We start from the raw sequence: 25,258 nt of genomic DNA on the forward strand, positions 1-25,258 counted from the left end.
TTGGGCACAACTGCCACTACTGTGTCCAAGCACAGCTGCCCCGCTTCTGCAATTGTTACTCTTCGCCCTGGCGCCCCTACTCCAAAGGCAAGCCCGGGGACGACTCCCACAGCTCGGCCGTGCCTTTCCAGTCTCCCTCAACCGCCAATTCCAACTCGAAAACCTAGAGAAGTTCCTCCACAGCGGCCAGCCTGAAGAAAAGCCACGTTCGTGTGGCTTTGCTCCAGCCCGCCTCCCCTCCCTGACACCCTCCGCCCCCACCCCCTACTTTGGATTGCTGCTTCCTCCCGGGCTGCGTGGCTTTCCTGTAGCTGGGCGGCGCGCTGCTGGTGGAAGGAGGCAAGGCAAGCAAGAGGGGCGCGCGGGGCAGAAAGGTAAAGGCTGGAGGCTGTGCAGCGTGTTCGCAGCGCTGCGGACGGCGCCGACTGAGCGGGCGGGAACGGTGCGCTGGAGGAACTGGTCCACATGCCTTGCAGCCGGCTTTCTTTGTTTTGTGCGCCGGAGGAGGGACGCTCGTATGCTTTTAGCATTAGGACGGTCGGTATAACTATGCACTCTGGACTGGGCGAAGTTTGTACCGAGGGCTGGATCCCAGTCGTCTGTCTGTGGGAGCTTGTGAGTGAGTGTGTGTGTGCGTGCGTGTGTGTGTACGCGTGCAGGGAGCGCGTTCGTTTCTTTCCACAGATAGTTTGCTTTCTCTTCGGAGGGTGAATGTTTCCGAGAGAGGGGTGCATTTACTTATCGACTGATTCGTGCTAGTACGCAAAGTCCTTAAGCTTGTAGACTGGGTCCTCCAAGTTTCTCAAACTTCGCGCTGGGGGTGTGTGTACGTGTGCACGAGTGTGTGTCCGTCTTTTTCTACCAAGAAATCTGCTGTCATAGTAGAATGCCCCTCCCCCCCACCCTGCCCCTCAAATCATAACTGTAGGAAATGTATTGTTTCTCTCCTCTTCAATGAATTCTTCAGTTGTGGCTGAGAAAATCTTGTTGCCAAGAGTAGAGCCAATGCCCTCGGACACCCTCCGTCTGGCTTGTCCGAGAGCTCCTGATTTGATGTCTTAAAGCTGCCCCCAGGTACTCTTTAAGGTGACCGGGAATTTCCGCGTTGTGGGGATGTGAATGATTGCCACTGGACGTCGTGGACTTTGGTCGGGTTTGGAGGAGGAAGAAAATGTTTGGATAAGAAGCGTTTTTTAAAAATTCAGATGCCAAGCCGGAGGCTTTGGGGAGCTTATTTCTTAAGTGAAAGTTGGCGGAGGTGGGGGGGTCCAAAGGACTTCTGTTTGAATACTTTCTCTCTTCTTGGAAGCTGGTCGTGTCAGGTGTTTGTGAATATCGGCAGCGAGCTCCACACCATTTTAGAAAATCAGTGTCAACTAGGCTTGAACCGGGTTACCTTTTGGCCCCAGAAATCTAGCATAGTGAATCACACCCAGGAGTAGGCTACACTGTATTATTTACATTTTGTGGAGAGTGGTTGGTCAGAGGATCCCTTAGAGATCATTCCCAGACTTAATGTAATGAAACTTTGGCTTTTTAAAAGTTGCCAACGCAAAGTTTATTCCCCACCAGTTTCCTTTTATCACCCCTGACTCCTGTTGGACATTAAAAAAAAGATGGTGTGGTCTGTAAGGCTTCGATAAAGTTCGTGCGAAGTGTTGTTGACGCTGTAATAAACTGCCATAGTAGTTATGCTTGTGAGTGCTAGGGAGTATGTAGCGCCTGAAACCTCAGGAGCTGACCTGTGACTCTCAGACACGTGTACAAAATGTATGCAGGTGCCTTGGGGTTTGTTTACGCATATCAATCTGCTTAAATAAGTGTTCATGTTTAAGGAGGACTGAAACGAATCTAGCAGTTACCTAGAATTATGTCAGATATGCCATTTGCATTCCTAAGATTGTGGTACTACAGTACTTTGTAAACATTTGAATAATCTCACTCCTCCCACCCCACCCCCCATTCTTCACTATGCTGTTTGTTCTGGAAATGGATGGATACCCCGTATGAAATAAGTATTTGTAAATGAATCAAGCTTCTGAGTATTTTCTAAGGGTTCAGTAGCTGAGTGTTAGTTCCAATAGAATGTTAGCTCCTTGAAGGTGCTCTGTTACTGAAACAATGTTTTGATAACAACAAATAACGAACATTTATAAACTGCTTACTGTGTGCCAAGGGCTACAATTATTATCTCATTTGATCCTCGCAACAACCCTGGGAAATAGGTGCTGTGACTGTCCCCATTTTGCAGATGAGGAAACTGAAAAAGCTGACAAGTGACTTGCCCAAGGTTACACTACTAGTAAATGTCTGAGGTGGAATTTGGAATCCTTTGGAGTTCTACTCAATGCCACCTAGTTACTCCAAAGTAGCCACCTACTGTACCTAATAGGCACAGTAATAAATGCTTGTTAAAGGAATGAAGTAATGCTTAGCTCTGTGATTGTAGGAGGAGGTGGATACAGAAGAAAATCCAGGATTTTAGAAGAAGCCTTTCCCAGATTCCATCTTAATGATAATGTCTTCTGTCTAAGATTATTTCCAGTTTGTCCTGTATGGATCTTGTTTCTACATAGTTGTTAGTATATGATCTCCTAATAGTTTGTGAGTTCTTTGAGTTCAGGGACTATCTTTTATCTTTCTTCCTATCCTGGCTACAGTACCTAGCACTTAGTAGGCAGTTAGTAAATGTTGTTTGACTTGATTTGAAGTAAACCCACAAGAAGTATATTTGAGGCAAGTTAAGGAAGTGGTATAGTAGATTGTTGAGTGAGGAGATTGGGGTTTCAGTCTTGGCTATGACACTAGCCAACTGTGTGAACTTTGGCAAGCTGTTCAATCTCTCTGAGGCTCAGTTTCATCTTCTGCAATATGAGAATAATATTACTTTTGCTACCTGATTTACACAGTTGTTTCAAGGAAAGTGTTAAAAAGTACTAAGGAAATGTGAGTCAATACTCATTTGGTGCTGCATTGTGGGCCATAGACAAGTGCTAGAGTAGTTAATTTTGTAAAAACTGGAGAAAAAATTGGCTCCAGGATGGATAAGCAGAGATTGCCTCAGAGGCTGGCCAGGACTGACAAAATACTGTCTTTATACAGGTATTTATTTTCTGAATAGACTTTTTTTCCTTCACAAGAGTGATAGGATTCTCCTGACTAGGGCCATGGAAGGTTCTCCATGGCCTAACAGATGATTGTTATTGAAAACTGTAATCCCACCTGCTCCTGAAAACAAAGAAACTGCAGAAAATTATTAACTCCTGAATGTAAGATGACATCCAGCTGAAAATAGCAGTTGTGTTCTCTTACTGTGTATTTGTGGGATAGTGGAAAGAAAGGGCACCTGATTTGGGATCAGGGGACTCAGGTGTGAATTTCAGATTTACCTGTGTGACCTTGGTTAAGCTACTTCATCTTTCTGGGGCTCCATTATTTTCCAGACATTTGAATTCTAGGATCCTTTTTCTCTGGTTGCTATTCTTATATGGAGCTGTTATTATATGTTTACATTTGAAAAAAAAAAAAGGCATCCTTTTTAGTCCTGTTTGCAGTTAGCAGAGGTTAAGTAGTGTATCTGCATTTCACTGGGTGCTTATGAATAGGCTGTGAAGAAGAAAGGAAAAGTGGAAAGTAGGATAGGATGAAATTGTAAAAGAAGACAAAGAGGTACCAAATGAGAAAGAGAATGATACCGAGCATGATCAAGCTTTAAAAAAAGTCATGGGTAACTTGTATATTGAGTTCTTCATCATTAGTTGACAGCTAGGACATATGTAGTAGATAAAAATCTCTTCTGACAATTGCTCATAATTCTGGTAACTTAAGGATAAGTAAGGCTCCTAAAGAGACGTACATGTCTCCATTTCCCACCTCATTTGATAAGATAGTCAATCGCGTTCCCTCTGGCATCTCAGTACTTTGTTTCGAAGAGCAGTAATATTGACTACAGTTTTAGCACTCTGTCAGTGCACTGTACCATGCAGCTGCCAAACCTATACATATGATGATGTCAAATCTTTCAGCAGTCAGTTGGCCACATGGATGGATGTCTGACAGGGTAGAACAAGCAACCTGTATAAGGAACACAGTTTAAAAAGTTGACCGCTTTCATATATAGACCACCTGTTAGCCAGCTAGATTGTGTTGCCATATTAAATCTCATCATTCCGAGTCCTTGAGCAATTCAGGGATGTGTTAGATTTCTGAATACTTGAATTCAATTTCTGCCTCAAACACATACTAGTCTTGTGACTTTGGGCAAATCACATAACCTGTGTCTGCCTGAGTTTCCTCATCTGTAAAATGGAGATAGGAATAGCACTTGATTCCCAGGATTGCTGTGAAGATAAAATGAGATATTTGTAAAATACTTTAGAAGCCTAAATTTTTTTATAAATGCTATCTATTATTATCATTATTTCTGATAAATTTAGAGACCTTTAAGACACTCATGACCCAAAGGAATGAACCCTTAACACTGTAGAGTACTGAAGATGGTGGACGTGTAGCTAGCTGATAAAATGTTGAATTTGGAGTCAGAAAGTCCTGAGTTGAAATCTTTCCTTAGATACTTACTAGCTATGTGACTCTGGACAAATCACTTCACTTCTCTAAACCTCAGTTTCCTCATCTGTAAAATGGTGGGATAATAATAGGACCTACTTCAAATGGTGGTTGTGAGAATCAAATGAGAAAGGATATGTAAAGCCCTTTGTGAAAGTTTTGCTGTTGTTCAGTTGGATCCATCTCTTCAAGAACCCATTTGGGGTTTTCTTGGCAAAAATACTGGAGCAGTTTGCCATTTTCTTCAGAGTTCAGTGACTTTCCCAGGGTCACACAGGTAATAAGTGTCTGAGGCCAGATTTGAACTCAGGAAGATCAACCTTCCTGACTCCAGGCTCAGCTCTGGATGCACTATGGTGCCACCTAGCTGCTCTTGCAAAACTTAAAGTACATGTAAATGCTAGCTATTATGTAGGCTCTTGGTTTCAGTCTATCTTCACACCCTGGAGTTGGTACTGTCTTCAGTTATTCTAAAATAAATACCAGATATCAACTTGTTTACTAGTTGTGCTTCCTTTAAAAAAATCAGTCCCAGATATCAGTTTGTTTACTTGGCCTTTGTTTTTCTAATAAAAGTTGAGTGCAAATTTTCCTCTCCATTTACTTGATTTTCATTTACCTGTGAGTTTTTGGATAATCAGAGGAAACCAATGCATATTCAGCCTCAGCATCTGGAAACCTAGCAGCTAAGGGATGGGGAGGGGAGCAGAGGAGGAGCTGCTAAAATAATTGTCACAAAGTTTCAATGCATTGTAGTGTCCAAGTGCTTTTACTTCACTGGAGGGCTGCTTAGCCCCTCCATCTGGGTTTATTTACTTGGCTTTTAGACACCATTCTTGAAGGCACTGACCATTTACTTTCCTGAGGGAAAGGAGATTTTGAGTTAGGGCCAAAGTCTGGAGGTTTCTCTGAGATGCAAATGAACCTCCTTGAATTCTTTTGTGTCAATTGACGATCCACCCTAATTCCTCTGGTCCTGCCCTTGTTCTTCCTTCTGGTCTGTGCACTGGCCTGGGAAAGGAGGCTTGGAATTAGGGAAGAGCCAGAGAAATCACCAGGTACTGGGTTAGTAAAGTGACTGACTGGTCTGTGCCATCTTAGTTTCCATGAAGAACAGGGATACCTGCTAGAAGCAGACTTTCAGTATTTTTTGTAACTTTGGGAATGTTCCGTTTTGTTTGTTGCTTTAATCCGTTTGTTTCCTTGTAACTATTAATGGTAAAAGCACTTAGAATTTCAGAACTGGGGAAGTGTGCTTGTTTCAGAGAAACCTTGTTAATAGAGAGAGATATAGGGACTTTAGGCAGCTAGGTTGCTCACCAGGTCTGAAGTCAGGAAGGCCTGAGCTCAACTAGCTCTGTGACCCTGGGCAAGTCACTTAACCCTGTGTGCCTCAGTTTCCTCATCTGCAAAATGTGCTAGACAAGGAAGTGGCAAACCACTCCAGTATCTTTACCAAGAAAACTCTAAATGGAGTCACGAAGAGTTGGACACAACTGGGTTAAGGTTAGGATTAGATTTTAAAGTCCAGTCTTAGGATTTAGAGCTGAAAGGCATCATGAAGGCTATTAAGCTCAACTCTCATTTTACAGATGAGGAAATTGAGGTTCAAAAAGAACTCAATATTCCTTACGTTGTGCCAGAAATGGTCAAATCAGGTAGAAAGTATGAGAGTCTAAGATTTAAATTCAGTTCCACTTGACTCTGGATTGGTGCTTCCCTTGCCCTGCCTCATACCCTCTTGAGCAGAGTGCTCAGGGGACCCGGATGAGACCAGTTGGGAAACATAATAGTAGCAGTGAATCATCCAGTAGGAGCTCCTCTATAGTGTAACAGCTTGGTTACCTGGTTTTCCAGTTGGGGTGTCATGAGACCATTGGTCTTTGCTTCTAGTCCCTAAAGTTCAGGGCTTGGCTCATACATATGTCCCCTGCTGGATTCTTGCTGTGACCAGATTTTAATTTTCCTTCCATGCCTTCTATCTTATTGACTGAACTTAGATAATAGTAAGCCTCAGGCCAATACATTATAGAGACAGTTTTCTTCCCTAGATTTCTGTTCCATTGACCTCCCTCCATATCTTTCCTTACTTCTTCTCAAATGCCCATTGAGGAGAGGGTAACTGTTTAGATTTGAGGATTTTTAGTTTGAAACAAACACCTTAAAAACTCTCTGTTGCCAATATGGTTATTCCAGTATTGTATCAACGCCTAGAAGAGAAGAGAGTTTTATTTGTTTGTTTATGTTAGGGCTCTTTCCTGGTTAGGGAAGGGGAGAACTGCTGTATTTGGAAATGAAAGTTATATAAAAGCAAAAGATAACTTTTTTTTTTAAAGACGAGGGTGGTAGGATCTTCTAGAATCCAGTGTAAGGATGATAGAAAAAACTGGTAGACCCACCTGAGGGAAAAGACACATGAATGATAAAAGTACAACAGTGTAGCAGGGGCTGTTTAGTGTAAGAGCAGTTGTAAAGGGCATCATTGAATAATTGATATTTTCTTTGAAGTATAGATCTAGAATTGGGAAGTAACCTACAGGCAATGCTCCCCAATGGGAACCAATGGGAACAACATGGTGTCAGAAATCCAAGGAACTACTTTATCATTCTGGTTTTGCCACTTAATATCTTGGACAACTAATTTCATCTCTCTTGGTTTTATTTTTCTCATCAATAAAATGAGTGTGTTGGGCCAAATTACCTCTTAAGATGCCCTCCTACCTCTAGATCTGTGATTGCAAGATTCCTTTCTTTTATTTAAAAAATAATAATTTATTTTTGTCAATGAAGAAAAATCTATTTTTCTTTCCCTCCCTTTTCCCTTCTTCCATTGAGAAAAAAGAAAAACAGACTCCTTGTAATAAAACAAATTCTCATTTTGGTCATGTCAGAAGAAAAATGTCTTCTCCACCTATTCCCCAAACCTAACCCCCCTTGATAAGGAGATGAAGAGTATTCTTCATTGTCATCCTCTGAAATCATTGTTTGATAAGAATTTTTAAATCTATCAAAGTTGGGTTCTGCTCACTTTTAGTCTGTATCAGTTTGTATAAGTCTTCCTAGGTTTCTCTGAAACCATCTCTCTCTTCATTTCTTGTAGCAGATAGTAGTATTTGACTACTTCCATATGCCATGATTCATTCAGCCATTCCCTAAATGATGGGCAGTCTGTTAGTTTTTGTCCATAAGAGGCCTGTTTGCTCAGGGTAACAGTTTAGTAAGTTTTATGAGCATAGTTTCATCTTGCTTTCCAGAATGACTGTACTAATTCATAACTCCTCCAACAGTGCATTGATGTGCTTGTTTTTTCGACAGACCCTTTGTCAACTCCATCTAATATGATTGATGTGAGGTGGAAGCTCAGAGCATCTTTAATTTGAATTTATTTAGTTATGAGTGATTTGGAGTATTTTTTCATATCGCTATTGATAGCTTGCATTTCTTCCTTAGAAAATTGATTGTTTATAAGCTGACCCCTCCCCTTTTTATAGGCAAGTCCAGAGAGATCACAGGACTTATTCATGATCAGATAGTAAACAACAGAGATTAGATTCTGCCTATGTCCTCTATTTATGAAGTCTAATTTTTTTTACAATACCACATTTCTTCTATAGCTATGATTCCAAAAATTAAAGTATTTAATATTCTTTGTTTAAGAAGGTCAACAATGCATCATGCATTTTAATAATAATTTCATCCAAAATTTAAAAATGGCTGTCAGATAAAATAAAAGGTAATGAAATTTAGTTAAAATACATAAATGAAAAATTAAATAAATCTTTGAAGATGCTAGAAAAACAGTAACTTAATTTGTGTATCTGTTCAATGGTTTCATCACCAATATGCTAGGGCAAAAGGGTTACATACATCCCTCTCTCTACCCTGTTTCCTACCACTCTCAATAATATTCCTAGGAATGCTCTTAAGGGTCTGTGTGTCCCTGACGATCTTCTATAAGTAGGTCTTTATACATGAAGGTAAACTCTGAATCTATAAGCATTTATTCATTACTGTGTGCAAGGAACTGTCCTAGGCAGTTTGGGGATACCAAAACAGAATCATCAAAAACCAGTGTCTCCCCTTATATCCTACTGAGGAATACAACTATAATCAGATGAATTAATACAGGATAATATGAGGAAGATCAAAGAGAGCTCTAACAGCTAAGGGTCTCAAAGTGGCATCTCCCTCAGTCCTGAAGGAAGTATTCAAAGAGAGACCATTCCAGGTATGGTAGGCAGGTTGTTCAAAGGCATATGGGCTAAATAGACTATCTCCTGCAGACAACAGCAAGCTGACCAGTTTGATGGGGTCACGAAGAGGAGTAATGTGTTCTGAATCTGGAAATTTGGATTGATTGTGAGGGATTCTAAATGTACATTTTGAGAGGTGTGTATTTGTTCCTACTGAGGAAGCACATTAATTGAAAGTTCCTGAGCAAGGGAGGGACATGGTCAGGCCAATTTATAGGGAGATTATTTTGATAATTGTAGGAAGGATAGGTGGGAGAAAAGACTTGAAACATGGAGTTGAGTTAAGACACTTGTAATAATCTAGGTAAAAAGGTAATGATAGACTGAACTAGCATTAGCCCTGTTAGTAGAGAAAAGAGTTTAGATATGAGAAATGTTGTGGCAGAAAAATTAATAAGATTTGACAGTTACATTGGATATTAGGAATAATGGGAAGACTATATTCTTCCACAAGAAGCGTTGTGGTATGGTGGTTAGATTCTGCCTCAGACATTTGTAGCATCATAGGCTGAGAATTGGGAAAGACCATAGAGATCATCTGGTTCAGAATGTCTTTTACATTTTTAAAAGCAAGTTTTGATTATATCACTGCTAGCTTACAGTGGGTCCAGATTTGACCCTTTGGTGTTTTTTTTTTTCCTTTTTGGAGGGGGGAAGGTAGGGCATTTGGGGTAAAGTGACTTGCTCAAGATCACACAGCTAGTTTTGTGTTAAGTGTCTGAGATCAGATTTGAACTCAGGTCCTCCTGACTCCAGGAGGAATCTTGTCATACAAGGCTTCTTGTATGACGTTATAGGCAAGCTACTGGAGTAGTGTTTGCTGCATTTTTTTGGCCAAAGCATGAGAATCCACCACAGGTATTGCACTAGAGAATTCCTAGGAAGCAGGAAGCTCCTTTTTCTGTGAGCCTTCTTGTGTGTGTTTTATAGGTTTTTTTGTGGTATGGGTCTCTTGCTATCTAGGCTATAAGGGGAGGGTAAAATTGCTTTGATCAAGGGCTCATTAGTCTGTGGGCCAGGAGGGAACCTGAGATATGAGGTACTGGTCAAACGGGCTTGAAGACTCTTCTGGTGAACAAGATGTCTAGAATGTTTTCTCCAGGATAAATTGGAGATAACCTCAGAGGGAAGGCCCTCTGGTTGAAGAGGACCCATAATACGAGGCAAGTGGAAATCTACTGAGAGAGTTCTCTACAACATGGAGATGTATGATCTGAGAGAGGAACAGAGCCTTGGTTAAATCCAAGTTAAAATAAAAGACAACTGCCTCTCATGAGTTCCGGCCCTGAATAAGGCTGGTAAGGGTAAAACTTTTTTTTTCCCCTTTCAACTACAGAAATAATGATAAAAAGCCAGGTTAGTGAAGGGCCTAGAGTCCACATTATACAGAGATGAACTATGGATGTTTAGGCTGGAGAAGTGGGTAAGGGTGTTGTGTTGTGATAGCTGTCACCAAGTATTTGACTTGACTACTATGGTAGTAAAAAGAGAGAATAAAAGCTAGTTGTGGGTGTGATCTCTTGGGGTGGAACCAGGAACAATGGATGGAATCCCATAGAGGTTTGATAACAGGAAAAATTTCCTAACAATTAGAGTCATCCCAAAGGAGGATGGGCTGCCTGGAGAGGTAGGATAGGAGGCTTGCCTACTTTGGAGGTCTTAGGAAGAAAGGCTGGATGTTGACTTGGTATGTGGTCCAGGTAATGTAATCTATGTAATGGATTGGACTAGAGAGCAGCTAAGAGGTACCTTCCAAGTCACAAATTCAGTGATCTAGTTGGCAGATATTATTTGAGCAACAAAATTCCTTAGCATGGATGACTACAGATCATATATAACAGTAGCACCCATTTTCCCCCCGTTTTTCTAATTGGATCTTCACTACAGCCCTATATCCATTTACAGACAAGGCAGATGAGGCTAAACGAGCCAGAGTGATTTTGCCCAGGATTAAATTATTGAATTGTGTAATGGAAAGGTGATGAATTCAGAGGACCTACATTCAAATCTTGGCTCAGTGAATCTTTGGACAAGTCAAGATAAACGCTTGGGGTGCTAGTTTTTTCATCTTTCCTTTTGAAAGCGTTAGGCTATAATGGGTTGACAAAACACACCAAAGGAAGTGGCAGCTAGGTGGCGCAGTGAATAGAGCACCCGGCCTAGAGTCTGGAGGACTCAATCTTCCTGAGTTCAAACTTGGCCTCATATACTAGCTATGTGACGATGGGCACCTTTCTTCACTCTATTTACCTCGGTTTCCTCAACTGTAAAATGAGCTGGAGAAGGAAATGGCAAAACCACTCTTTTTTTTTTGCCAAAAAATCCCACATGGAGCTATAGAGTCAGACAGAACTGAAAAGCAAGGACTGAACAAGAAAAAATACCAAACCTAGTGGTCTGTCTTTAATGCTCATTGACTGAGTATTAGCTAGCTGTTATCCTGGCCAAGTCACTTAGTCTATGAGTCCCAGTTTCTTCTTGGGTAAAATGAAGATAATTTTCACACCTACCTCAAAGGGTTATAGTGAGATGCAAATGAGATAGCATTGAAATCACGTCAAGTGCAATGTAAATGCTAGCTTCTTATTATCATGCTAGCAATTTTGAAATTAATTTTTGTATTCTTGGCCAAGCATCAAATACTGGGCCATGCTCCTAGTTAGCACTTCATAAATATTAATTGAAGTCTGAGATGATAATGATGAAAGGAAGTGGATTGTTCTGGGAGATGCTAATTCCCCTGCCATGGATGAGTCCTTTCCTGCCAGGAGGTAGCTTGATTGTGCCTGGCCATCCCCAGGCTGGGCCTATGGGTATTTCTGCTTAGCTTAATGGTTGTGTACCATGAGGGATGTGAAGCTGGTTAAAAAAATAGTCCTGCTTAGCTGGGAAGGAATTCCTTTTTCAGGAAAGTAAAACTCAAAATGCATTAGGGAGAAGTCAAAAGGTATGAGAGTTTTGGCCCTAGCAAGTGCTGTTAAATTGAGGTCTGCAATCATTTACAATCTTTTACAGGCCCAGCACTAGGTACAGGGAGGGTGTTATTTCACACCTGGGGATTTAGGGGTCCCTCCCTTTTTTCATTCTTTCCCTGCAACACATCAGCAGTGTGTGGCCTTTTCATGGAGAGCTTTAAAATAAATGCTGCAGGCCTGCATCTGGACATCCAGAGTAAACATTAAGTCCTATGCTAGCTCTGTTAAAGAGTGGGAGTGGAGGTATGTACATATTATTTCTGTGGGTCTGGGGGGAGGGGCTACCCTTTGCAGGTTATTTCCCCCCTCCTCAGTGATAATGCATAAGAGGATTGTAGTTATTTATTCGGAGTATTTTTCTTTACTTGGTAATCCACCCCTTCAGTATACATTTCACTGTTGTGCTTGCCTCTCTCTTGGTTGGTCACTTTGGGCCTTGCTCCTAGGACCGGCTGAAAACTGGGCTGGCAAATTGTCAATTTGGGGGAGAGATTAGTGACCAAGCTTTGATTCCTCTCTTCCCCTCTTTTCTTTTGGTACTTAATGCAGTCACACTGAATTTCCATAGCCCTGGGGGCCCATTTGGAGAGCGCTTTCGCTGCTGGTGATCTGAAAGGAGGCCAGCCCTCCAGCTTGCTGGCCACATCTTCACCACTCTTTTGCCCAGCTATCTGATTACCTGCTGGCTTGCATTTTAGGAGATAACAGGATTGAGGTAATGAATTGCTGGAGGCTGGAGGTGACGGAATGATTAGCTGTAATAATCTATGGGACAGGTGTGTTTCTAGTTCCCCTTCCCTGGAAAGGATCTGAAGGGGGGGTGGGGGGGGGCGTCTCTTGTCAGGTGGCATGTGGAAGAGGAAAGGGGGAAGGTTTACTTTTTGGTTTTAAGCTGCATATACATGCCTCAGACTGGTGGGGGTTGGGGGGTTACTGGGGTTCAGCCTAAAGGAGATTTAATCCATTTAGGAAGGTTCTTCTCCAGTCTTAGGGAGGGAAGAGAAAATTCAGCATTGTTTAGAGGGGAGATGATTGAACTGAAATTTACAAGAGCCCAAGTTTTTCCTGTTCCTTTTCCTCTAGCTTTGTTAACTCATCCTGGCTATTGGTAGTTCCAGTTTCCTGGGTCACAGAGATGGGTTTGGAGCCTATGGGGTAATAACTAGGCCCTCAGGGGGAAAAAAGAGGAAGGGAAGAAAACTTCTTACCAAGCTGTTTTGACAGATTGTGTAACATGCAATGATTAACAGAATAAGAAAGGAAGATTGTCTTTCAAAAAAAATGCCTTCAGGGTTATTTGGTTTTATTTTCAATTAAAAGGAACTGATTTTGTTTCTGGAGAGTGTTTTTAATTTGGATAAATGGTTCAGTCTGGGAACCACATGCCAGAACTTATGATCTATGAATGTAATTTATTCAGGGTTTCCTCCATGGCCATTCTACCTGAGGAGCAGTAAACTCTGTAGCAGTTTCATGGAGACCACATTAAATGCATGTGACATGTGTTGGCTTTTAGGTATGGACTTTTCTCACTTATCCTAGGTGGTTTTTACTATTTAGCAGATGCAAATTGACTAGAAAGCCAAAAAAGAAAAAAGTACCTAAAGTGAAAATACAACCAAAATGTCTGAAGATTTACTTTTGTTAATTTTTACTCATGAAGAGCATATCTGTACTATCAAATTGTTTTACCTCCTCAAGGAGGGGGGAGAGTCAAGAGAGAATTTAGAACTCAAAATTTTAGAAAAGTGTTAAAAAAATTTTATGTGTCATTGGGAAATATTTAATGAAATGCATAAACATGTATTTTAAGAAAGTATATTTACATTTACTGGCCAAGAATGCAGGCCAGAACTCTTATTCTCATGGAATGTGGGCCGGACCACAGAATTGGCATCTTAGTGGCCTTTTTTTTTCTTTTGGCCAGACAGGCATATTGGAAAGTTCTGAATTTATTCTTACAGAGCAGAAATTGGAAGCACTCCTGCATAGTTTAATTGAATTTGTTTTAAGCATTAAAGGTGAAAAATAAATAAGACAAATGGCGATATAGAAATGGCAGAAACAGAACCTGGCCCCCACCAGGTTTCCATTATCTACTCTACTGAATGGAAGGTAGACATCATCACATCTATCCCAAATGATGCCAATTGATGATTCAAGTTTACCAAAAAAGAATTCCAGTTGGCTTTTAGGATACTTTTTTATTCTTGATGACTTTAACCTTTTAAATTCTTATAGATTTTATTTTTATACTTTCACAGGCTTTTGTATTTTATTTGGTTACAAGTTTGTCAGATAACTTGATATACAGTACTGGGCTAGAGGCTTCGGCCAAGCATGGCTAAGGTTCATGATACTGGTTAAGGCCTTCTTAAGGGATGGGGAAAGTGTGGAGAAGTGGGGTGGGAATTCTGTTCCAGAACAATTGGAGGTCAGAAACAGAATATACAGCTGGTATAAAAAAAACCTGGGGCAGCTATGTGGTTCAGTTGATGGAGAACTGGGCCTGGAGTCAGGAAGACTCATTTCTTGGTCTCAGATACTTACTAGGTGTGTGACCCTCGGCAAGTCACTTCACCCTGTTTGTCTCAGTTTCCTTTTCAGTAAAATGAGCTGGAGAAGGAAATGGCAAACCACTTCAGTATCTTTGCCAAGAAAACCCCAAATGGGGCTTGGATGAGTTGGACAGGACTGATCAACAACATAAAAGAACCTGCCTGACAGTACAGTGAATTGAAGCTAGATGCAAGAAGTTTTGGTAGAGGTGGTATCAAGGTCAAAACCAGAAGTTTCCAGCAAGATCCAAGTGGGGGGAGGGGACAGGAGGAAGAAACAAGGTCATGGTCTCTGATGGCAAGATCTGGGTGCAGGGTGATACCTAAAGAGATGAGCTAGACAAAGGAACATGGGTTTAATTTGTGATAACGCCTTCACGGACAGACAAGTTTTAAGTACAGTTATGCAACTAGATGGTTTTGCTTTCTACATTCCAAAACCTACATCTGGTGAGGTCTCTATTCCGCCACCCCCATCATAAACTTCTACAGAATTTATAGCATTGTGGGCAGCTGGGGAATTCACATCATTCTGATTTTGATTTATTCATTTAAATAATGAACTCCAATATAAAGGCTTAATTTAGAAGGAGATAAAAAGCTGTCCTTCCTTCTCATAGTCCTCTTCCTACGAGCTAGGGACAGATAGCATCTTTTTTCTTAAGAATGAGGCAAGTATCATACTGGATAGTTTCTTTTCTTTTTCTTCATTTTCTTAGATGCCTTGGTTTCTTATTTACATAGTCCATAAAGACTGGAGTAGGGATTAAATTTTAGAGTTGCTAAGGAATGGTCCTTTCTTTTCAGCTTTTGCTGGGTCACAGTGTACATAATATAATTAAAATATTTGGCCAGTCCAGTATTTGTGCACTGACAATTTACAACAGTATGGCTCTAGGTACTTTTTAGATTTATAAATAAGTATGACATTTTTCTTTTTTTGCCTTCAAGGAGCTTATCTACCACCTAGAAGTAGAGACAAGGTTGGCCTTTATTCATAGATTTTTGAGTTGGTAGGAATCTTGGAGCTCAAGTCCAATCCATTCATTTTCCTGGTAAGGAAACAGAAGTTCTGAGACTAGCTCAAACATACCTGAAGGAATGAAACTATACTGTCTGGTAAGGATTCTAATTTCAATAGGAGGTCCGGGAAGAAAGGGAGAGCAATATAGGTTGTTGACAACATGGAAAACAATGGAGGAGGTGAAACTTTAAGTAGGCTTAGAAGAATGGTGAGAGGAGAGGCAATTCTGGCCCCATTCAATCAATTCGTACTATATACAAAGTAAGGAGAAAACATGAACAAAAAGTACTGAGTTAGAGATGATTGGTGGTGCGTAGGAGGAAAGGAGGGAGGAAAACAGGACTGGATGGATAAGGCTTAAGGATCATGGCAAGTCATAAAATAGCCAGTCAGAAGAGTTTGGGGTTTTTTTGTCAATAGGAAGGAGGGAAACAAGCATTGATTAAGTGCCGACTGTGTGCCAGACGATGTAAAACTAAGCACTTTACAAATAAATCATTTAATTTTTGAGTTAGGTGATATTATTATCCACATTTTAGAGTTGAGGAAACTGAGACAGATGGGGGGTAATTGACTTGCCCAAGGTCACACAGCTAGTTATTACTTGAGGTCAGATCTGAACTTAGGTCCCCACTATACCACCTAGCTGCCCCAAAAGACAAGACACTTTTAAGGTTGTTATTTCAGAAGGCCAATTTGAATGAATGTATTGTTGTGATGTGTGGTGGTGGTGGTGGTGGTGTGTGTGTGTGTGTGTGTGTGTATGGGATGGGGGGATTGGAGGTAAGGACTATTCTGGTGAATTGGGATGAAGTGTTAAGATCCTGGACCTAAGGCAGTGGCAGTCAGTTTAAAATAAGACATTTTGAAGAACTTGGTGACTTGACAATATCTAGAAGAAAAAGGAAAGGATACAACCAAAGGTGATTCAACTATCCCTAACCTTAGACCAGATGAAAGATGAATACTGACACAAAGAGGGAAATGAAAGATAGCTTGTTTTTTAATTCAGATTATGAATTTGTAGGGGCCCTGTTGAGTTTCAGTGGTCAAGATATGTCAAGGTGGGAACTATCTCTCAGGTACTGACTTATCTGAGGCAGTACAGGCAAAAAGTTTAGGGCCACAAAGATATATCGTAGTACTAGAGCCTATGAAGTTCAGGGACTTTCTGATTTTAACTTTGTTATTCCGTTTTAGTACCTGGAACAGAGCTCTGCATACAGTAGGTGCTTAATTGTTTATTGAATTGAGTCAACATGCTGATAAGGGTTGAAGAAATAAGCATAAATGAAGTTTTCAATTAATAGTTATAAAGAAAGCCTAATTCCCCAGACATAGAGCTGGGTGGGTTATCTGCATAGAGGGTGTAGGAGAAGCAAGAAGGGAAGTGAGACCGATAATGGGGAAGTCAGCAAAACTAAATTGTGAAGTTTACAATAAGACAATTGGGAGGTTTCATGAAGGAGGAAGGGTATGGGGGGGGAGTATCTACCATGTCATATAATGACAGGTGATCAAGAACTAAGAAAAGTTCATTGAATTGGGAATGAAGTAATCTTAAATAGTCTTTGATAACTTTGATGAAAACAATTTTAGGATGATGGAGGGGAGTGGGAGTGAGGCTGGGGGAAGAAACCAGATTGGGGTGGGGAGGTTAAAGAAGAGAATGAGCAACTAAACAGGAAGTAGAATCTGTGAGTGTGGACCACATTTTTGAATAGTTGACTGAAGAAAGAAAAGATCTTATATGTTATCTTTTTTTTTTTTTTTAAGCAATCGGGGTTAAGTAACTTGCTCAAGGTTACACGGCCAGGTGTTTCTGGGTGGGTGCTAAGTGTCTGAGCCCGGGATTCGATCTCCAGGTCTTCTCAACACTGGAGCCGGTGCTCTTACTTGCTGTGCTACCTGGCCGCCCCCTTAGATGTTATCTTAAACCCTAGATTGGTAGAGATTATATAATGACAACCATATTTTTATATAATATTTTGTTTCAGTGCTTCAAAGCATCCATGATCTCTTAAATGTCAGGAGTTGCCCCGTGGTACACTTCTTAAGACTGACATTTAGCTTTTCATAAATTGTTCTTAAAGGAGCCACTCTGTATGCTGCCCCTAGGTCTTTTCATATTAAATGGGTGCTCAGACCACTCACATTGGTAATATGACCTGTTTTCCATTCCAATTATACATTTCCTAGATAGCTGTTTTTATTCCACTTTTGACATGCAAATTGTCATCGCAAATGCCTACAGACTATTTACTCTGTCCTTCTCTTCTTTGCTGTTTGAGTCACCTGTAATTTGGTTTCTTTGAAGATTGTAGTGTTATTTTTTCCATAAGACCAATAGGGGACTTTGTTTTGCCTGACTATGCATTTTTATTATGAGTTATTTTTTCTTTTGGCTGTTAACTAGAAAAGTAGTTTTTTAAAAGCTTGTAATGTTTCATGAATTCAGGTCATATATTCACTGGAATTAAATTTGAATTTTTTAAAACTCATAATCTGTAAGGTAGCTAGCAAAGAAACTGCTATCCCCATTTGGGAGATTAGGAAGCTGAAATTCAAAGGCATTAGTGAATTTACCCAGAGTAGTTCAATCAGTCAATTAATCAATAAACATTTATTAAGCACTTACCCTTGTACCAAGCACTGTGGTATATGCTTTCTAAGGCATTTACTGTGGGCTATGTCCTGGGATGACACAAAGTTTAGATAAGATATCTTCATGGGTCTTACAGTCTAGTAGGGCTTTAAGGAACCAATATACTTTATTAGAAGCCAAAGTTCATCCGAGAGTTACTAAGGTGCTATGTGAAGCCTGAGGGAGGGAATCAGATCAAGACTGGTTGATTTTGTGGAGGAGGTAGTATTTGACTTGGGCTTTAAAGAATGGTTAGCACTTCTGAAACTATAAAGAGGAGGGGGAAGGACATTCTAGGTGTAGGAAGCAATGAGCAGAGAGACTGGAAAGCTCCATGTTATTTTCAGGAGATAGAAATTTCAGTTTGTTTGGAGGGTAGTTTCTCTAGAGTGTGGGTAACATGATACAAACTTAGAAAAGTTGTTGTAGCTCCACTTTAAATGTCAAACAAAAGAGTGTGAACATTACTCTTTAAGCAGTAGGGAACCCCTGTAGGCTTTTGAGCCAAGTAGTAACTTGGTCAGAGCTAATAAATAGTCTTAGACTAGAAGCAAACAGCATGAAGGATGGATTAGTAGGGAGGAGAGAGAGGAGTGAGGAAGTTTATTAGGAGGTTATTTATTGCAACAGTCTGGGTGGGTGGTAATGAAAGACTTCTAGAACACTGGCAGTGAGGAGGGTGTGGATGTAAGATATGTTGCTTAGAATTGACAGAACTTTGTAATCTATTTGATCTAAGAATGAGTCCAGAGATCTGTCAGAGACAGCTCAAGTTTTGGATGGAGATTCTCCATTGATGGGGCAGAAATAATGAGTTTCTGTTTTGGACACCTTCATTTGGAAGTGACAGTGGGATATCTGGGATGACATGCCCTGAAGACAAAGATGGGACTTAGGGATTCTGAATGGAATCCAGGACTGGAGAAGCCAGGACTGGAGCTCGAGATTTGAGAGTCATCTGCATAGAAATATTAATTGAAGCCACGGGCGTGAATGAAATTGCTAAGGGAACAAGTACAGGAAGAGAATAGGGTCTAGTACAGATACCAGGAGAACACCTAGAGGTGAAAAGGAATAAGCATTTATGTGGTACCTACTATGTCCCAGGCACTGTACTAAGTGTTTTACAAATATTATCTCATTTGATCTTTACATCGGGTCAGTAAGATAACTGGTAGGAAGAGGATGAAGGAAAAACTAGGAAAAGGATGATGAACCAAGGAAGGAGATTGAGAAGGAATGATTATACGGATAGGAATACGGTCAGGATGGTATACTTTCAACAGCTTAGGGAACAGAGATATATATGGTAGGGGTCAACAATAATGCTAAAAGTTCCCAAAAGCCCAAGAAGGGATACGTGCTAATAAAAGGCTATTGGATTTGGAAAGTAGTTCCAGTAGATTGATAGTAAGACTAAAGGCAGGAAGTAGGTTATTGTAGTATTCAGGCAAGAGGTGAGATGGTCTAGTACAAGAGCAATGATGGTATGAGTATAGAAAGGAAGAGCCTGAGCTCAGAGGCTCAACAGAACTTGGCAAAGATTAATGGTATGGGATGAAGGAATGGGAAGGATCAAAGAAGTCTGAAGATTTGAGATTAGGTGACTGGATGGAGGATCTAGTTATTCCATCTGTAGAAATAGAGAAGTTAAGGGTCAGGTCAGGTCAAAGGAGTAGCTTGGAAGGGGAAATCAAGTATGTCACAGAAAGGACACACTGTGGCCTTAGGATGATGTGGCTGCTAGAATTTTGTATACTGATCATATGTTTCTCAGGTTTCTTTTCGATCAGCTAAAATGTGACTACCCTCTCCTTACACATTTCCTTCCCACCTGGTCACTTAAACAGTGAATTCATGGCCCACCAGAACTTGGGGACTAGGGAAAATCATCCTAACTTGCCTTGCCTATATATATATATATATATATATATATATATATATATATATATATATTTATATAACTATTAGCTGTATTTTGGTGTTTAGTCTCTTAAATTCACAGTACACTTATGAACATTAGATGCTTTGATTTGGTTTAATGGTTCAACTATTGATGGCACTGGGCTTGCAGTCTTTTTAAGGAGAGAGTGAGACTGACCCTATGTTGTGGAATTCTTTGTCTGTCATTGAACTACAGACAATGGGATGAAAGAGCTTCTTTGAAATCCAGTTGCAGCTATGAGCTCATATTAAAAAACTTTTTTTCTCTCAGTTTTTATTTTTCTGTTTTATTTTCTTTTCAAATTTTTAGCATTTGTTTTGTTTTTAAAATTTTGAGTTTCAAATTCTCTCCCTTTCTCCTCCCATCCCAAGACAGTAAGTAATTTGATATGGTTTATACATGTGCTGTCATATAAAACATTTCCATATTAGTCACATTGTGAAAGAAAACACAGAACTAAACACACACACACACATACACATAAAATGAAAAACAGTATGCTTTGATCTGCATTCAGATTCCTTCAGTGCCTTCTCTGGAGGTAGATAGCATTTTTTTTCATGAGTCCTTTAGAATTCTCTTGGATCCTTGTATTAGCTGAGAGTAGCTAAGTCATTTGCAGCTGATGTTGCTGTTACAACACCAGTAACAGTGTAACAGTGTCGCTGTTACTCTGTGCAGTGTTCTCCTGGTTCTGTTCACTTTACTTTGCATCAGTTCACATAACTCTTTCCAGGTTTTTCTGAAATCATCCTGTTTGTCATTTCTTATAGCACAGTAGTATTCCATTACAATCATTTATTACAACTTGTTCAACTATTCCTCAATTGATGGGCATCCCTTCAATTTCCAGTTTTTTGTCTCCACAAAGAGAGGTGCTATAAATATTTTTGTACAAATATATTTTTTTCCCTTTTTCTTGACATGATGTCAAAAATTTTCAAGGCAAGAAGTATGGCATAATAGGAACTACAGAAGAATTTGTTAACACAATAAAAAACGTATATTTGAATAACAATAATAACTAGCATTTATATAGCACTTTAGGGCTGGAAAATCACTTTACATGTTATGTCATTAAAAAGAAATCTCTAAGTGGATTCACTAGATTACTATTGTCCAAAAGACATTTTGCTTTTAATTTTACTTGTAGTTAGACGATGTCCCTTCTAACATCCCAGTTCTACAATTCTTCTACCTTCTTAACTCCAATGACCTTCTCCACCCCACTTCAACTAAATAACTTGGCCATTCTTTAGACATTTCCAGCTCAGACAAACTAATCACATTCAATACTGTCACTTCCTGTTCAATACTGTCATTTCCTGTCTTATAGGAAGCTTGTGCTTTGGCTTCATAGCCATTCTCCTATTCCATCTTGCCATTTTTAGCTTTGTTTGTTTCCATACCTTGCCTTACTCCAATGGTCTACAACATTGATGTTTCACTAACTACTATCCTAAAATGTCTTCCTTCTCTAACCTTCTGCTTTGTCTGACTTGCCAATAATTGTCCATAAATAATTGTCTTTTGATTTTCCAGGCCTGTTTTTGGGTCACTGAATACCACAATATTTTTATTTTTCTTCTGCTTCTTTGATCATCTCTTTTGCTTCTTCTCCAGCTCCCTATCCATATTGGGTACAAAGAATCCACAGGACTAAGTAACTCTTCATGTAAGATCTGTAAGGGAGAAGAACAAATCAAAGATAATCACCAGATTTTGAGTATAGAGTAGATCTACTGACAGGCACAGATGATAAACTTCATTTTTGGAAGTGCCAGTAAGACAACCAAGGAGAGATGTCTTTAAAGTGATCAATTGATCTGTCATTCAAAAAGCATTTATTATGTGCTGGAAATAGAGAAACTAAAATAAAAATGAAACAGCTTCTACTCTTAAGAAGCTTACGGTCAGTAGGAGTGGGGAAAAAGCAATTAGAGATATGGGTCTAGAGACCTAAAGAAAGGTCTGAAGTAGAAATAGTTAAGGGAATAGGGGGTGTGTGTGTGTGTGTGTGTGTGTGTGTGTACATGCACGTATGTACATACTGTCTATACAGAATGTACCAAAAGTCTCAGTGCAGTTGTAAGCTTTAATTGCTTAACACACATATATACCCACTCCATTTTTTCAGACTATTGTATTAGTCTGATGCTTGAATAAACCATTCTGAAACAACTACAGTGAATTTATGTTGTGGTATTTGCATTGCAATAGAAGCTACCTATTTATGATGGGTTAATTTAGGATTCATTCTGAAAAATTCTGGAGCCTGGTCCTTTTTTTTTTGAGCAATTGGGGTTAAGTAACTTGCTCAAGGTTACACGGCCAGTTATTTCTGGGTATGGTGCTGAATATCTGAGCCCGGGATTTGATCCAGGTCATCCTGACCCTGGAGCTGGTGCTCTTACTCGCTGAGCCACCTGGCCGCCCCTGAGCCTGGTCCTTCTTAGGGAAGGGAGATGATTCCTCATTTTCCAGAAGTTACTTAAATTTTCCAAAGCCCAAAGGGTAGCCATTTTAGGCCCTGCAGCTGTGATATCAGTCAGTCAATAGACGTTTATTAAGTTCCTACTATGTGCCAGTCAACTAAATGGTTCCCAGTTTGTCTGCAAGATTTAATATTCCTTCCAAAGAAGCATTTCTTTGCTACCGATCAATACAGTCTGGTTCAGTATTATTTATTGCCTTGAAAAAGTGTCCACTTTGAAAGTGTTGATGTTAGTGATTTTTAATCTATATATGTGACTTTTTAGATCAAAGAGTTAACACATCTGGAAACAAGATGCTATTAATGAGTAGTCTAGTCTATGGATGGAGCACTGGGGATTCAGAATCAGAAGACCTGGGTACAAATCTCCACTCTACCACGTGACCCTTGACAAATCAGTTCATCTGCCAGAACTTCAGTTTTCTCCCCTGTAGAAAGGGGGTATCAGTAGTTGTGCTTGTCAGGAGAACCCTGTGCTAAATCATAGAGCTCTGGAGAAACATGAGCACTTGTTATTACTGGTTGTACTTTAGAATAATAGGTATTTTTGTGTCAGGGTGTTTTCCTTACTTGTCCCTTGAAATCAGTACAATAAAATGGCTGTGATTACTTTCTTTTGTCAGTCTCTTGAAATGGACTCCTGTCTTAGGCAAATGTCGGAGCAAATTATAATCTTTTGTGTAAGACTTAAAACATACTGTTTTTGTTTTTGTAGAAATGTCAAAGAGCGAGCAGAGTCTCATTTGGAAACCAAACAACTCTTGTACTTAATGTGTCTACTGTTTTGAGCATTTCCAGATCATGCTTTCAGATTCATTATTTGGGGACTGGATCATTAGGCACTTACTCGTATTTATTTATTTGTTTTTTGGAGGGGGAGGCAAATTGGGAAAAGTACTTTAAGCTGTTGTATAACACATTTGGTTCCTGGAAAAGTATGAGCCATTTGTTCAAATGATGAATGACTGATACGTTAACCAGCCACACTTGAAATAGGGAAGGCATTGTTAACTGTACCTAGTGGGAAGACATCAGTTCCTTCAACTTATATTGTCTGTCAGCTGATCTATCTTCACTTTCACAGAGGAGCTACTGACCTATTGGAGGGACATTGTTTTAAACCAGTTGGCATTTGGCCTTGGGCCCCGGGTAAAACACATGGCCACATTGTTAAGGGAATCACAAGCTCCAGTCATCTGCCTGGATTTCCATAATAGACTGATGAATAAGAGTTTGAACAGTTTTAATAAAACCCAACCTGTTGCTATGGATAAAATATGTACACCTGAGGAACTCAGGTGTATGTATTCTTTGATTGTATGAGCTCTGAAGGAGTTGTATAAATATTTAAAATCCACATGAAAGAACATTGCAGCATTAGCAATACTGGGTACCCAGTGTTCTAGGACTAGAGAGTAAGATGAATTGTCTCTCCTTTTTTGGACTTAACAACTTGTCACAGTCCTCCTGAAGTCAGGATTGTTTTATTTTTTCCAGATAATGGGCATTTATTCTCATAAAGTGACCTGGAATTAGGTATTTTTGAGGGAGCTAAAAAAAAATTATTTTAAACATTCATTAAAAAAAAAGAGATTAAGTTCTAAATACCCTCCATCCATCCTTTCCCAAATATTGAGAAAGCAAGCAATATGATATCAATTATACATGTGAAATCATGCAAAATATGTTCATGTTAGCCATGTTGCCAAAAAGGGAAGAAAAATAACGAAAGTGAAAATATTATATTTCAATTTGCATTTAGTGTTTATCTCTGGAGGACAGCATTTTTCATTATGAATCCTTTGGAATTATCTTGGGTCATTGTATTGATCCAAAGTAGTCAAGTCTTTCATAGTTGATCATACTTACAATATTGCTGCTACTGTCAACAGTGACTTCCTGGTTCTTCATAGAAGTCTCCACAGGTTTTTCTGAAGCCATCCTGTTCATTATTTCTTTTTTTTTTAAATTAAATTATTATTTTTAGTTTTCAATAATCACTTCCTTAAGTTTCAAATTTTCTCTCCCTTCCTCCTCTGTCCCTCCCCAGATGGCCTGCAATCTGATATGGGCTCTATACATACATTTCTATTAAACACATTTTCATATTAGTCATATTGCATAGAAGAATTATAATGAATGGGAAGAATCATGAGAAAGAAAAAGAAAGCTCAAAATAAAACAAAAAAGAAGATAGTCTACTTTGTTCTTCATGCTGACTCCATAGTTCTTTCTCTGGAAGGACCGGCATTTTCCATCATTTGTTCTTTGGAATTGTTTTAGGTATTTGAATTGTGGAGAAGGCCTAAGTCTATCAAAATCAATCCTTGCATACTGTGGCTGTTACTGTGTACAAGGTTCTCCTGGTTCTGCTCCCTTCACTCAGCATCAGTTCATATAAATCTTTCCAGGTTTCTTAGAAGTCTGCTCATCATTTCTTAGCACAATATTGTTCCATCACAATCATATAACACAACTTGTTCAGTTATTTCATAATTGATGGGCATTCCATCAATTTCCAATTCTTTGCCAGTGCAATAAGAATTCTGGTTAATGTATTTGCAAGTATAGTCCATTTCCTTTTCCTTTGATGTCTTTGGGGGTACAGACCTTGTAGTGTTATTGCTGGGTCAAAGGGTATGCACAGTTTTATAGCCCTTTTGTATAGTTCCAAATTGTTCTGCAGAACAGTTGGGTTAGTTCACAACTCCACCAACAGTGTATCAGTGCCCCAGTTTTTCCACATCCCTTCCAGTTTTTCTTGTTTTCTTTTACTGTCACATTAGCCATATTGATAGG

The 25,258-nt window shown here is 39.7% G+C and overlaps 1 protein-coding gene across 9 annotated transcripts in view; it reads left to right on the forward strand.

The window, feature by feature from the left end:
- Positions 1-239: 239 nt before the first annotated feature.
- TNS3 (tensin 3) overlaps positions 240-25,258 on the forward strand; it is a 427,559-nt gene continuing 402,540 nt past the window's right edge. For 3 of the 9 annotated variants that reach the window (XM_069095436.1, XM_069095437.1, XM_069095443.1), the window contains exon 1: positions 272-537. In XM_069095436.1, the coding sequence (XP_068951537.1) occupies positions 466-537 (72 nt within the window). In that variant the 5' untranslated portion in view covers positions 272-465. Of the gene's footprint in view, positions 538-12,343; positions 12,510-25,258 lie in introns of those variants that run through there. The other 6 variants (XM_069095445.1, XM_069095442.1, XM_069095438.1 and 3 more) reach the window with 6 other exon arrangements.

This window comes from Petaurus breviceps, unplaced genomic scaffold (genome assembly GCF_028583685.1).
Source record: "Petaurus breviceps papuanus isolate PSGF00001 unplaced genomic scaffold, PetGlider_PUasm1.0 227, whole genome shotgun sequence".
Taxonomy (NCBI): domain Eukaryota; kingdom Metazoa; phylum Chordata; class Mammalia; order Diprotodontia; family Petauridae; genus Petaurus; species Petaurus breviceps.